At 54.8% G+C, this 14,219-nt stretch overlaps 1 protein-coding gene across 1 annotated transcript in view; it reads right to left on the reverse strand.

Annotated features, from left to right (window-relative positions):
* Positions 1-4,744: 4,744 nt before the first annotated feature.
* The window catches only part of FDXR (ferredoxin reductase), a 10,665-nt gene continuing 1,190 nt past the window's right edge, over positions 4,745-14,219 (reverse strand). Inside the window, exons 2-11 of the mRNA XM_003211598.3 lie at positions 12,713-12,808; positions 11,033-11,155; positions 10,805-10,918; positions 10,379-10,480; positions 9,196-9,303; positions 8,902-8,986; positions 8,064-8,263; positions 7,587-7,758; positions 6,936-7,109; positions 4,745-6,246 (exon numbers count right to left, since the gene is read on the reverse strand). Coding sequence (XP_003211646.1) covers positions 6,116-6,246; positions 6,936-7,109; positions 7,587-7,758; positions 8,064-8,263; positions 8,902-8,986; positions 9,196-9,303; positions 10,379-10,480; positions 10,805-10,918; positions 11,033-11,155; positions 12,713-12,808 — 1,305 coding nt within the window. The 3' untranslated portion in view covers positions 4,745-6,115. The remainder of the gene's footprint in view (positions 6,247-6,935; positions 7,110-7,586; positions 7,759-8,063; positions 8,264-8,901; positions 8,987-9,195; positions 9,304-10,378; positions 10,481-10,804; positions 10,919-11,032; positions 11,156-12,712; positions 12,809-14,219) is intronic.

A 14,219-nucleotide genomic window follows, 5' to 3' on the forward strand; every position in this document is an offset into this window, starting at 1 on the left:
GGCCGAGCTCAGTCAATGCCAGCAGGTGTTCCAAGAGGACCGCTGCCCCCAGCTTCATGCTCGCGGTTCCCCGGTAGCCATAGCCGGGTCGGGACGGCCGGGGATCGGGGACGGAGGCAGAGATGCGGGCACGGGAAGGGAGGGCAGGAAAAGGAGGGGTTGGCAGAAGGACGAGACATATGTCCTCCCGGCCCCTGCCCTCTGCCGAGCCGCAACTTCGCCGCTTGGCTGCGGTCCCCCCTCCAAATTCGTGCTCCGGGCGTGAGGAGCCAAAGCAGCAAAGCTCCCCCACGAAAAAAATAACCCTGCAAAGTGGCACAGCCCACGGCAAGGACCCCTTCCTCTCCCCGGACACTGCCCCCCTACAGCCCACCCACAGAAAGAATCAGAGACTGCCCACGTCCCCCCTCAAACACGGACACCCCAAATACCTTCCAGCCGTTTGCTAGCTTAACCGCTGGGAACCGTCCTGCTGCCCATCGCGGTGCCCCCCAGCCAGCACGGAGCAGCCCCGGGCCCCCATCCGCCGCAGGGGGGCACAGGGAGCGCAGCCCCCGCCGGCAGCAGCAGCCTCCAGCTGTCGCCAGGGCCCGTATTAAGGCATCAGCTGATCCCCGACACCGCTCGGGGGGAGAGCAGGGGGAGCCCCGGCAAAGGCAAGGGGAGATGGGCAGAACCCCAGGGGGTCCCGTTGTCCTCAGGTTGGGCGCTGGGTTCCCCTCGGCCCCCAGACAGCACCAAGTGCCTGCAGCACCCCGGCACCTCTGGAGGTGGAAGTGCCCGGCCCGGGGACACGGCCACCCCTGAGAGAGACCCCCGTGGCACTGGGATGCCATCACCCCCCCGCCTGCAGCACCATCACATCCCTGTGCCACCAAACGCTCCCCCAGCACCAAACGCAGCCCAGCACCCATCCACGCGTCTCCTCAGGGAAAGATCATCTCCAGAGAGGTTTCAGCCCACACCAGCCCCGCTGCTGCTCGCAGTGAGCGTAGGACCTCCACATGCCTTTCCCCAAGGCCAGGGGCTCCGGGTTTGAAAGTGATGCCAAAACAAATGGAAATTGTGTTTTCCTCTTGGCCTTTGCTTTAACCCATTTATGAGCAGCAGCCTGGCTGTCTCCAGGACAGCTTGCTCACATCTCCAAGGCGTGAGCATTCTGCAGGGCTTGGGGTGTGCGCAGCCCCTGCTCAGTGTGGGCACGGTGCCACTCTCGTGCTCCAGGAAAAGGAGAGGGGAGGCTGAGCAACAGGTCACTACCTCCTCTCCTCTACCCATCAACAGGCAAGGCTCACCCTTGTTTTCAGCACTGCAGAAGAGAAAGGGCACCCAGCTGCAATTAACCCTTTCACCAAGGGCTGGGATGGGCCTTGCTGGAAAGCTGGTCCTTCCCACAGGAAGCAGCCCTATTCCCACGCCATCCCATCTCCATCCCATGGGTTGTTTCCCCTCCATGGGTTCACACACCCACCCGGGCACAGTGAACAGCTGGGTACATCTGGAGGGTCCCTGCAGCAGGGATGGGCCTACAGTGCCACACGTGCCAGCCTGACAGCCGTCTTTTCTCTCCTCTGAAGGTATTAAAATAAAATAAACATTTTTTTTTTCCTGTTAAAAAAGCAGAATTCCTGCACCCAACCTGCTGCCATGGCCGTGCCCTGAGGTTCTGTAACAGCCCCAGCATTCGGCACTGACTTGCAATCATCAAAACCACCTTATTTCAACACGTGAATAACACAAATCCTTCTTAGATCTCCTCTCCAGAAAAGCACCCTAGTGGTTATAAAGGTCAGAGCAGAACGGAAGCACCGACTGCACCCTGGAGGAAGCCCTCAGCCCTGCCAGGCACGGGTTGACATTTCCTCCAAAGAGAAAACCTCTCATTTCCCCACTCAGCACCGTCCAACCTGGGTGTGCTGTGCTCCCCCTCTTTTTGCTGGGCTGGGAGGGCACAAAGCTGCCCGCCCCTCTTCTCCTTCCCCTCCCACACCGCTGTGCATTACCCCAGCATGTTCTCAGCCCGCAGCACCCCATCTCCCCATTACCTTCCCCCACTGTGTGCTCTGCAGGAGGCTCTGCGTGCTGCTCACTGCCCGCAGCATGCGCTGACGGCTCCTGGTGCACAGCCACATCCTGCAGGGAGGGCTGCAGAAACGCAGGAGGGCTGTTCTGGGAGGACAGAGCTGCTCCATGCATACCGCAGGCTCCTTGCACCCCACAGCAGCCCCAGCAGCACAGCCGTGGGTCCCTCTGCCATTTAACATTGCGCCGTCACCTGAGCCCTGAGGGTGGCACGAGGGATGGTGCCGGGGTTTGGCCCCAGCTCTGTGCCTGTCCTGCTCCTGCCAGCCTCCCCCAGAAGCGTGGCCAAAGTAAGGGTGGTCTGAGCCCATCCATTGCTGAAACTGGGAACCGACCTTATCCTTTCATCCCAGGGCTCATTTAACAAAGGAATGTGTGCAAGGAGCACCTTCATGGGATCACTGCTCTGCCCCTTAAAGGCATTTGGGGCTTTGGTACCCACACCGAGCTGCCCCTGATCCTGGCCACCAAAAACAGAATGGAGACAGAAAGTGAAGCAGAGCTGGCAGAGGTGGGAGCCAGGCCGTGGGGATGGGGCTGTGCACACACCATGGCCCCCCTCTGCTGCCACACATCCTTCCCGCTCGGTAATTAAGGGAGCTGAAATAAATAGGGAGGGCTTTGTCACCACAGGGATAATTCCTCCTCCCAGGTGGCGGCTGCCTGCAGGGCTGCCCCAGAGGCTGGAAGTGGAAATTTCCCAGAAAAGGAGGAAATCACTCATTCCTGGGGTGTAATCAACCCTCGGCCTCCAACAACTGCCTCACCGGTCCCTAAACTGCGCCCTGGGGCAGCTGCTGTGCCTTCCCAGAGACAGAACGATGAGCTCATCATCTCTGCTCCCCTCCCAGCCCCGGGAAAGCTCACAGCACCGAATCCCACGGAGATGAACCCCAAGCGGGGGCATCCTCCCACTCCATACAGGTGCCCCACATGGCTATGGGGCCAGTGCAGCTTCACCGGTGACAATGGCATGGGTGAATTCCAGTGGCACAGTGCCTGTGGGGCTTCTCATCCCCTTTCTGGCTTCAGGCTCCCAGAAAACTTACGGGAGTGCAGAGCAGTGGAACACTGAGTCTTTAAGGGCAGGAGGTGAAATGTGGGTGCTCTGAGAGCTCTGGGGCCAAGGATGCACACGGAGTCCTTTTGGAGAAGGGATGAGGTTGAGCCGAGAGGAACTCATTCCCTCAGTGCAGGGGGAAGGGAAGTCGGGAACCCCAGAAACGGTGCCTCGGCCCCACTCCCACCTGGGGAAGCACTGGGAAGACGAGGAGCCCCTCCCCGAGGCTCGGAAGGCTGCTGGAGCTGTGCTGGGCCAAAGCGCTGAGGTCAGTGCAGCAGAGCCATCTGTTCCCCGCCAGCAGCCCAGCCCGGCTCAGTGCAGCAGCCCGGCGGCTCTGCGGGGCTGGGAAGGCGCAGCCCCCGGGGTGAGACTCATCCATTCGCCACACAGCTGAGAGGCTTTTTTCCCAACATTTTCCTTGGTGGCGTGAGCTGGTTTCTAAGCGGCAGCTTACCTCCCTGCTGCGGGGCCGGCAACCTGCCCCCAGCCGGTCTGTCTCACGCCGGACTATATTACCTGTGTCCCGGGTGCTCTCAACGCTCATTTTAGGAGGCCGGTTTCAGCAAGCAGCCCCTTAGCAAAGCCAGCGAGATCTCCGAGCTCATCCCGGGCGTAACTTCAGCTTCCCGGCCCCCTTTCAGCAGCACACAGCTTCACTCACGGCGTCGCCCGCCCGGCTCTTTCCCCGCTGCAGAGCCGCTTCTCCTCCGCGGCTGCTCGGGACGTCGGGTCCACGTGCTGCTGGTGGCGAACGCAGCCCGGGGGCTGCAGGCACGCAGCCCTGAAAGCGACACCGTGCAGCAAACACCCGCAGAACGAATTCTGCCGAACAGCAGCACCCGCTCCCGGGAGCGACCCGAGCCGCCCGGAGCGCGAGGCGGCAGCGCGGCCCCGTCAGCCCCTCTCGATCCCCGTCACCGGCCGCTCAGCGCCACCTAACGACAAGGACGCGGGGACAGGGACCGTCCAGAGGCGTCCCGGAGAGACGGACGGAGAGCCCCGGAGACGGGGATGCAGCGGAGCGGCCGCCTGGGGCACGGGCGAGCAAGCGGCAGGAAAAGGGGCAGCTGAAAGTATCGAATCGACGCCACCGTCACGGTCCCTCAGCCGGCCATCGGGCTCCATCTGTGCCCCGCTGACTTCGTCACACAGCTGTCAGCAGCCCTGCACAAACCTTTCAGCCGACTTCTGCATTAAGACATTGGGTCCGGCAAAGGAAGATTCACCCCTTAACCTGTCATCACAGCTCAAAACTTATCCCAAAGCATCGCCTGCCTGGAAGAGCCACTGGCTGTGCTCAGAGCAAGCACCACAACCTGTGCCACGGCTACAAAAGCAGCTTAACATCAACATTCACAGCAGTGTGCAGGAGAGCTCTGGGCAAGAGCCAGCCCGCTGCTTCCCCATACCCTCAAGGCAGCCACAACGGCCCCTTCGCCACCACACTTCTGGCTCTCTGCGCAGCCCTTCACCCTCACCCCCCAATTCCAAAGCGCCTGTTCGCCTCTGAACCCAGAGCTGATGTAATCTCCTGCTTGAAAGTTCAGCATTAGGACGGCATCAGCCCTGAGACGTAACGAGAGCCACATCACACAAGCAGATGTTCGACAAAAGCTTTATTGCTCGTTTGCGTACGAGCTCCCAGTACCACATTTCCTGAGTTTCTTAATGATCTTGCAAATAAGATTTAAATAGAAAAGGAAGGGAAAAAAATACAGACAAAAGAGAAGCCACTGATCTTTCTTGCCTAGCCTGGGATCACAGACTGGCATGGGCACACAGCACCAGGAGAGGGGTAAATCCTCTGCCCCGGGAGGGAATGTGGAGGAGATTGTAGCTAAGCGTGGAACTGAGACAGTCGCTGCCATCTGCCCTGGCTTGATTTACCCCCTGCCTCCATCACGGAGCCCAGTTTGTTTTTATATGCAGCCACAAGCAACAGCCGTCCTCACTGCTCACACAGGTCAGTGCTGGGAGCAGCTCCAATCACAGAGGTGACCGCAGCGGTCAGGGACAGCGTGGGTGGCGGTGGGGAGGGGGCTGTGCTGGCCTGGCCTCTGCACCACGGATAAACAGGAGATTACTGCTCGCAGCTTGTAATCTGGCTTAAATCCTGACACCGTCACCACGGTCAATTTAGGCTAAGAGAAGCATTTAATAAGCTTCAAAACACACAGGCAAAAAATCCCGACCAACAGTGAGCAAAGTGAAGGGGAGCAAGGCACTGCTGCGTGATTCAGCTCCAGCACGTACCAACATAGATGGATCTTCTGTGATCCAAAACAAGGCAGTTACGCACCTGTTATCCCATTTCACCCCACAAGCTAGAAGCCAGGCTTTGTCAGGGTTTAATTGTGGAAGGCAGAATGCAAATTAATGCCCTTGTCTGTTGGGTTTAGAGCTCCCAACAGGCAGACAGCAAATAGTCCCTCCCTGCACAAGAAGAGCTGGCTGACCCTGGGACAAGCTGCAGCAGACACACACCTGGCTGGCAGCTCCTGGGAACAAGGCAGTCACAAAGGAGCCAGACTCAAGTGGCAGGTCCAAATTGTCTTTCCTGGAAGGGTTTATTTTAAAACAATTATTATTAAAAAAAAAAGCCTGCTTACACATGAATGACAAGGCAATGAAGTAATCTGGCTTGAGGCTTAAAGGGGAGGCAGTAAGACACAAGAAAGTTTCTCTGTGCTTCTTGCCATGGGTGTAGTGTCAAGCCAAGGTTCCTGCCAAGCACGCATCTCACCTGCTCTGGCCAATCTGCCAATGCCAGCAGCACCCAGGCAACACAGATCACTCCTAGGAGCCACAGCTGGCTGCAGAGATGTGGGGCCAGCCCACAGCCTCAGCTGTTCTGAGTCACTCACTCAGGGAACACAGAGTTCATTGTTACCAGAAAGTCCTCAGTGCCTCAGACCCCAGAAGGTCCTGGTGCTGCACCTGGACAGTACTGTGTGGACCATCCCTGCAGCTTCAGTGGCCGATCAGTTGCAGCATCTCCTGAGGATCTACTATCTTCTCCCGGGGTTTGCCAGCAGCTTTCCCTCTTGCCACTTCGGCAGCATCTATCTTCTCCCAGTCCGAGAAGGAAACAGGACGGATCCCTGGGGTGATGGTGAGAGACAGGACTGAGACATCAACCAAGTGAAAACGAGTTCAGCCTCACCTCCCCATTAGCAGGGACCTGATGTGCAAGCAAACCCTGCCCTTTTCCAACACAGCATCGCACAGGAATAATAATTCCTAGCGCCAGGAGGAGAGAGATGCGGGTTCCAGTCAAATCTGATTAGTCAGACCTTTGCGAGTCGTAATAGTGAGCACAGCACCACCTTAGGGGACAAAACACTTACAAAACACTTCCAGTTCACTGTTAAGCCTCAGACAGTTAAGAGGCAAACGCACACTTTAATTGAATGCCTTTAAACACTGCAGCAGTAAATGACTCTCTCGGGCATTTTAATCTTTTCCCCAATTTGCCTGGAAGGATTGCTAGGAAAACCAAGAGCAATAACTTATTGTCTACACCACTGACAGTGACACTGTGTCCATGGCCCATGCTGCTTTTAATGGCCTTTCCCAGAAAGTGGTCATTAACCATAGCAATGATGCTGATTTTCAGAGAATCCAAGTCCTACTCTCCCGCACTTCAGAGCAACAAAATAGCAGCACAACCCCTTTCCCTGCTTGGCTCCCAAAGGTGGCACGTTGGACTCACTGCCCCAGGATACCCAGGTCCAGGATCTGTCTGCATCATGCTTCATGCGAGCTGCTACACAGCCTGACACACACTCACCTCTACTATGCAAGATGCTACCCACAGCCCCAAAGCCTTCTCTGGAGACGGACACATCCAGCACACCCCCTTGGAGATCCTCCAGCACAGACTGGGCAGTGTCAAAGCTGTCATTCATGGTGGTGATGATCACACCCACAGGTCCTCTCTTCACCCACCCACTGCAGTACAGACCTGCATGGGCACACATAGCAGCCAGGCTCAGTCTGGCACATGACCGTGGACCCTCGCGGATGCAGGTTCTTGCCCTGTGCCAGCTTTGGATGTCACATCAAGCTGCAGACAGCAGCACAATGCACCCCTGCTCTGGGGACAGAGTACAGTGCTCTGACAGTGCTGTCGCAGGAATCTGTGTACCTCCAGACTAGCACCAAGCAGCCAAATGGGCTGTACGGCTTCAGTAACAAGACTCCAAGGCCTAATAAAACACAAAAATAAACATGTCCTTCAGAGCTGCTTGCTAAAAGCTGCATGCCTCTAATGTTAGCTGGGACCGGGACAGGTTTTTAAGTCTGACAGAAGGAGCTGATTTTCTGTTCCGCTGCACAGCTGCCGTGTACTGGCGCCCTCGGTGAGCAAAGCTTCCCAACATAAAGCCCTCACCACACCAGCCATGCTCCACACACATCCAAGGCGTCTGTGGATACCGACCTGGAACACCCATCACTCTGCCCGAGCTGTTGGGGATAACGCCGTGCTGCGTGTCGAAAGGTACCGCAGGGTCCAGGGGCAGGCTCCGGTAGCCAATGCTGCTGAGCACCAGCCCACACTCCAGCTCCTCCACGTCTCCAGTGGGGACAGCTTTGGCAGACTCACCTAAGCCCTGGGAGAGGGAAGAGGCTGCTGACTATAAGACAATCACCAGACGCTTCGGGTACCCTTAATCCTCAGGGGAACTGCTAAAGGCCCTTCTGCAGCAGTGATGGGAAAGAGCTCCCTTTAAAAATGGAATGGTTCTTGGTGGTAGAACCAGCTTCTAAGGCAGCCTACCATGAGCCTCTCCAAACAGTCAGAGGTTGTGAAGTCATCTTATAGATAACAGCTGCCAAGGGCTACAGGGATGTACTGCTCTATCCCCAGCACGGCTGTGGCCAGTCTGGCACCCAGGAGGACCCCTGTGAGCCGTACCTCCAAGCGGGTCAGGGCCATGCGGACGCCCCTCACCCGCGTCCCATCAGGGGTGGGCAGCACCTCCTGGGGGCTACGCTGGAACTTCAAGCCCCACAGCCGGGGAATTGCTGCCTGCACCATCGCTGCCTTCTCCCTGGGCTTTTCCAGGGCCGTTTTGACCATCAGCTCAGTCAGTCGTTTCCTGGGCCTGGGGGCATCTAAGAGAGAGAGAGACACCTTCAGGTCAGAAAGGAATGTCAGCAAAGCCCCTCGGGACACGGCATGGCCACATCAAGGCAGTTTTCAGTGATGTGTGAATGTCCATTTGGAGTTTGTCATGCAGCAGGGAGTTCAGCACCTTTGAGATGACAAATGGGAAGTCAAAGTGACCAGGAGAGCTCCTGAGGCTTGAGGCCAGTGGGACACACAAATCAAAGCTTGTAATGCTGCTGTCTTGCTGGCACTCAGAGGCAGCAGCCTGTGGAGAAGAGCAAGTCTCTGGACATCCCTGAGCTCAGTGTTTTTTCTTTCTCACTCTGCAGGAAGATTTTAAATCAAAAGACTTAAGACCTCTCATGCAAGGCTCTCTCAGCCATCCCAAACCTCCTGCCCTCATCACTCAGACAGCTACTATATTCCAAGAAACGATGCTGCTGTGGAAACCGAGAAATAGGCTGCTCTCTGTTCTTTGAGGCCTCCCATCACTCTCAGAACAAGCCACACCACCTGTCTCTCACATGCCATGCACAAGATAAGAATTTCTCTGATGCACGTTCTGAGCACCTCCAGAACACTCTAGAATGTTTGTCTGTCGAGGTGAGTCCCTGTCTGGAGGAACATGACACGCTTTCCTCACCTTTAACAGCATTTTCGAGGCCTGTGAAGTCAGCGGGGTTCAGGACAGGTTGGGTACCAGGCAGATTTATCATCTCCCGCAGCTCCTGGGAATTGCAGGCAGGGAGATGTTACCTCTGATGCAGAGATGCCATCCAACAGCCCCAGGCAAGTCCGGACTGGGAGCCAGCAAACGGCTGCAGGAACTAGGACACCCAGCCTCACACATCCATTGACAGACTGCCTCTCCCCACTCTGAGAAAAAAAAACACTGCCCTCCAGCACCCTCTCCAGAGAGAGAGAGAGAGCGCCTTACCTTGATAGTGAAAGCAACTTGGAGAGGTCCCCTTCTCCCAGCCAGCCACACGCGCTTCACCTTGCTGCAGGCTAGAGCTGCCAAGGAGCAGTCAGTGATGTCTGTCTTCTGCAAGACAAAGACATGTGACAGGAGAGCGGGATGAGGTCAGATCTGGAGGGAGCAAGATGAAGCACAGCCTCTGAAGGTGAAAAATCAGCAGAAAAGCAGGCTGTACGTACAGAGCCTGGACAAGGATGGAAAACAAGTCATCCGCCTTTGCACAAAGCTATTTGAACAGCCAGACCCTCACCACTGAACGCACTTTCTGAGGCTGCACCATGCGACAGGTAATGAGCCAACACCTCACGAGATTGCCCCAGGCCACTCACCACATGCACATGTTAACCACGGGTCTAACAGAGCAAAGCCTTTATTTTGGAGTGCTTGTAGTTTCGTTGGGTCATTTCCCACTTCAGGATATACGGGCACCTAAGTGAAACCCACTAGAATACACTGCCTAAATCAATGCCTGCTTGACCCAGGCAGCTCCAAGCACAAACACAAAGAACTACTACTCATTGCCAGAGCCTCCAATTTGTACTGTTGTTTTTGTTTTGTTTTTTTTTGTTTTTTGTTTTTAATTTAGACATTAATACAGGAACTTGCTGCACAGCTGTAACCAGCTTCATGGCAGCTCTCTAGGAGGGAGAGCCCTTGTTGCTACCATCTGGGGCAGCAGCTGTGCAGAGCAGCCAAAGTACACCAGCTGCCTGCAGGGGAGCACAGCAGCAGGAGAAGAGGGCCACTGGCTTGGACCAGCACACAGCAACCAGCGTGTCCAGTGCTGCCATCAGGAGCCAGGCTGCGGCCCACAGCGACAGCAGGAAAAGAAGCAAACAGAAGAAGCCTATGGTTTGGTGGTAGAAAAGAACAAGGAGCTCCTCCTTTAATTCTTGTAGGAAATAAAGCTCAACTTTTTAGGTACTAGAATGGCTCCATACTTTAGTTCATACCTTATGGATTGTGGGGCAACGGCTTTCCCTGGTGAAAGAGCCCAAAGGCAAATAGGGCTCAGGAAGCATATTCTCAGCAGAAACAGATCTCTCTCTCCTAACAGTTGGCTGAAACCAGAGAAATCCGGCACCCACCCAGCAGAGAGCAACTCTGGGTCACTCTCCACCTTCATGGCACCCCAACTCACCCTGAGGAAATCCAGTGGGGAAAGGAGGATGCGGGCGATATCCAGAGCCACGTTGCCATGGCCCACGATCAGCGCTGTTTCACAGCTCAGGTCAGGCTTCAGCTGCAGGGAGCAAAAGGCCCTTCCATGAGCGAACTCACCAGGCCTCCACGACATCTATCCCCCTGGACCCACGCCTACCACCCGAAGTCCCTTCTGTGGGTCCCCGTGTGGCCTGGCCAAAATACACTGCCAACCTACAGAGCCAGTTAATCTGCTCTCACTGATGTGCAAATTGTTCACAATTCTACCATCTAAGAAGGATTTAACGTGGTTCTTGCTAATCTTTTGCAATTGCAGGCCTTTCAGGATTTAATCTGGAGCTGGATGTCAGCATTCAGATACAGCACGGGAAGGAAAGGCAGGGAAACAAACCGCTGTACTCACATCCCGGTTCTCAGGCAGTCCATTGTACCAGCCCACAAAGGCTCGGGCCGAGTAAACCCCAGAGAGGTTTTCCCCTGGGATCCCCAGAACCCGGTTGTCCTCGGCACCATAACTCTAGGAACACAGACACAGTCAGAAAAGCTGGCACGTGCAGGGTTTGATACTGAAACACCAGTCTGCCCTTCTGGCCGCTGCCAGGACACTCCATGGCTGCCCACCCTCACTCACCAGCACCACGGCATGGTATGCCTGCTGCAGCTCTCCCACCGTGACGTCCCTGCCCACGGTGACATTCCCGTAGTAGGCACAGCGATCTGAACGTGCAGTGTGTGTGAACGTGTTGATCACATTCTGCCAAGATCAAACAAGATCAAACGAGCAACATTATGTCCAGACCACAGCTGGTCCAAGGTCCACACTGACAGGAGGTCCCTGTCCCCATTCCTCTCAGCCTTGAAATGTTTCTCCCTGTCTTTGATTTGCTTACTCTGAGGCTCTTATCTATCAGCACTCACAGATAACTAACTCACTGTGAGGCAAACAGAGAGGCAACTTGGCACAGTTTCCACCTCCCCTTGTGGAAACAAAAATCTATTTTTTGCACCCACCTGGAGGAGATGGGACCATTTTAACACCTTCAGCCCCTCTCTGAGTAAAGCCTGCTGTAGGAGAACACCCCTTCACAAGGTGAGGCTTGCAAGGGAGCCCTGTCAAACAACCCCTTCCATTCAGGGTGCTGCCTGCCAGACCCTACTGGTTTCAAGTCTTCCTGAAAGCCACTACACCAAGGGAGGACAGCAGTCCAAGTCCTTTCTTCTGAGTGACTGAGGCTATTCAGCAGAACCACTGCTGGTACAGCCAGAGACAGTGGAATGGAACAGTTATCCAAAGCCAAGTACATACCTTATATCCATACTTCCCATTTTTCAGATAAAAAAATGCATGCATTTTGGTCTGGCAATCTCCTGAGATTAAATGGGGTAACCATCACAAAATGTTGCTGTATCTGGATCTCCTGTGTCCTCCCACTGCAACCACCTCCACCTCAGATACAACATCTATCTCTCCATACAATTCTCACTCACTGCAAGGCAAAGGAAAATGACTGATTTAAAAGAGCTCCTTGATTCAACTTCTCCTCACTCAGGTATGCACCTACATCCCAGCTCCATCATCCCAACAGCAGACCCACATTTTTCCAATCACTGACACTGAGTGCAGTCTGAGCACACCCAGGCGAGGGCAGAGCACAGGAGGAGCAGCCAGTGCCGGTCTGCAGCACTGCAGGATGAAGGCAATATCCATCAGCACAGAGTGTTCTGGCATCCACCACATCTCTGTACACCCTGTTCCAGTGCCTCACCAGCCTCACCATAAAAGATTTTTTCCTTATATCCAACCTAAATCTACTCTCTTTGAACTTGAAACCATTTCCCTTTGTTCTATCACCACATATCCTGCTCGAGAGTCTGTCCCCTTCTATCCTGTAGCTTTCCTTTGGATACTGCAGGCCACTATCAGGTCACCTCACAGAAGAGGCCTCACCAGCACAGAGCAGAGGGGCAAGATCACCTCCCTGCCCTGGTGGCCACACTGCTTTTGATACAGCCAGTGCTCCTTGCTCTTGTTCTAGGCCAGTCTGAACAGTGCAGGGAGCCAATCTCAGAGCAGCACTTGCCATCACACAGACTCTGTGTTTCTGACCCTGTATTCAGAGCCCTGAAGCCAGTTCTTGTCTATCTCCAGGCCACAGCCTCAGTATGGGCGAAGAGATTAAGGCTTTGAAGACACTGAAGGACTACTCCAGCACAACAGCCCCTGATCAAAGTGAGCCATGAGGCCAACTGCCTGGCCTGCACTCACCACCACGTTCAAACACGTGGGCAAGGGAAGGAAGTCAGCACTGACCTTCACTTCAGGGTGATCTGGTGCCACTCCAAAACGGACGAGCCCAAATGGAACAGGCAGCTTCTCATAGATGTCCACTTGTGCCAGGTCATGGTGCTAAAAGAGAGTAAAGGTTAAGGAATGAGGATAGAAAAGCCTCACGAAGCCCAGCAGCTCAAGAGAGACAAACACTGCTTGCCCACTGCTGGGGGAAATGCAGAGCAAGAGGGAGTGCTGCACAAAAATCCTGTAGCCAGAAACTGGCGAAGAAAAGGGAAGTCATCTGTTCCAGATTCTTAAAAAGGTCCTTTACACACAAGCCATGACCTGATCCTGCCAGCTCAGACTGCAAGACGCAACAGAGAATGCAAAGCCAATAACTGTACCTTTTGGGGGCTCTCTCCTCACTCTCATCCCACAGCCCTGCTTCTATGCTGACCTCGTGGCTGCCTTGCTTGGCAAAGGGCACCAAACACAGCCCCCTCCGTGCTGGTGAACACACCAGGCTAAGATGTGCCAAGAGCCTGAGGGCACCCTGAGCTGAGTCACCTCCAGGTTTGGGCCAGAGCTTTACGTAGATGTTTTGCTGTAAGGCTTTTGTTATCTTTTATTTTTAGTCAGCTTCTTCCTGGAGATTAGGCAGCCCTGAAATTTGTCCCTGAGGCTTAGCAACAGCTAATTTCCAAAATATATCACCGACATCACAGTGCAGTTTAATGTTGGGGTTAAGCTGATGTACCTCTGGTCAGTACCAGCAGTTCAGTTTTATATTTCAGTCTCATTTCCCATCAGGGATTAGCTGAAGCGCTAACACCCGCAGGGCAAAGGATTACCCTTCTGCCCCACTTCAGGTGGAGGAGGAGTCAGGAAGGCAGGGGACGTCACCTGCATTGGTGAGCAACACCCCTAGACAAATCAGATCTCTGCTGGTTATTTGATTCTAGAGGAGTCATAGAATTCTTAAATCATTTCAGTTGGAAGAGACATTAAAAGTTCATCTATTCCAACCCAAAAGCAAGGAGCAGGGACACCTACAGCTCGATCAGGTTGCTCAGAGCTCCCTCCAGCCTGACCGTGGGCATCTTCAGGGAAAGAGCATCCACCACCTCTCTGTGCAGCCTGTGCCAGTGCTTCACTACCCTTACTGTAAAAAACTGTTCTTTATACCCAATCCAGGTCTCCCCTCTTTTTATTTTAAAACCATTTCCCCTTGTCTTGTCACAACAGACCTTGCTAAAGAGTCTGTCTCCTCTCTTACAGCCCCCCTTTTAAATACTGAAGGCCTCTCTCAGTTGTCCCTGAAGCCTTGTCTTCTCCAGGCTGAACAGCCCCAGCTTTCTCAGACTGTCTTCAGAGGGAGGCGTTTCATCCTTTGGCATCACCGAGTCGTAACTCACAGCAACACGGCCAGGCGGTATTTTGGCCCAAATGACCCAGGGGCAGCGCTGCCCGTCCCAGCCCTACAGAGAAAGGGTGACTCCGCAGGGCCAGGGCTGCTCAGAGCTGCAGTAAGGAGAGGTGCCCACAG

The sequence above is a fragment of the Meleagris gallopavo genome, chromosome 20, assembly GCF_000146605.3.
Source record: "Meleagris gallopavo isolate NT-WF06-2002-E0010 breed Aviagen turkey brand Nicholas breeding stock chromosome 20, Turkey_5.1, whole genome shotgun sequence".
Taxonomy (NCBI): domain Eukaryota; kingdom Metazoa; phylum Chordata; class Aves; order Galliformes; family Phasianidae; genus Meleagris; species Meleagris gallopavo.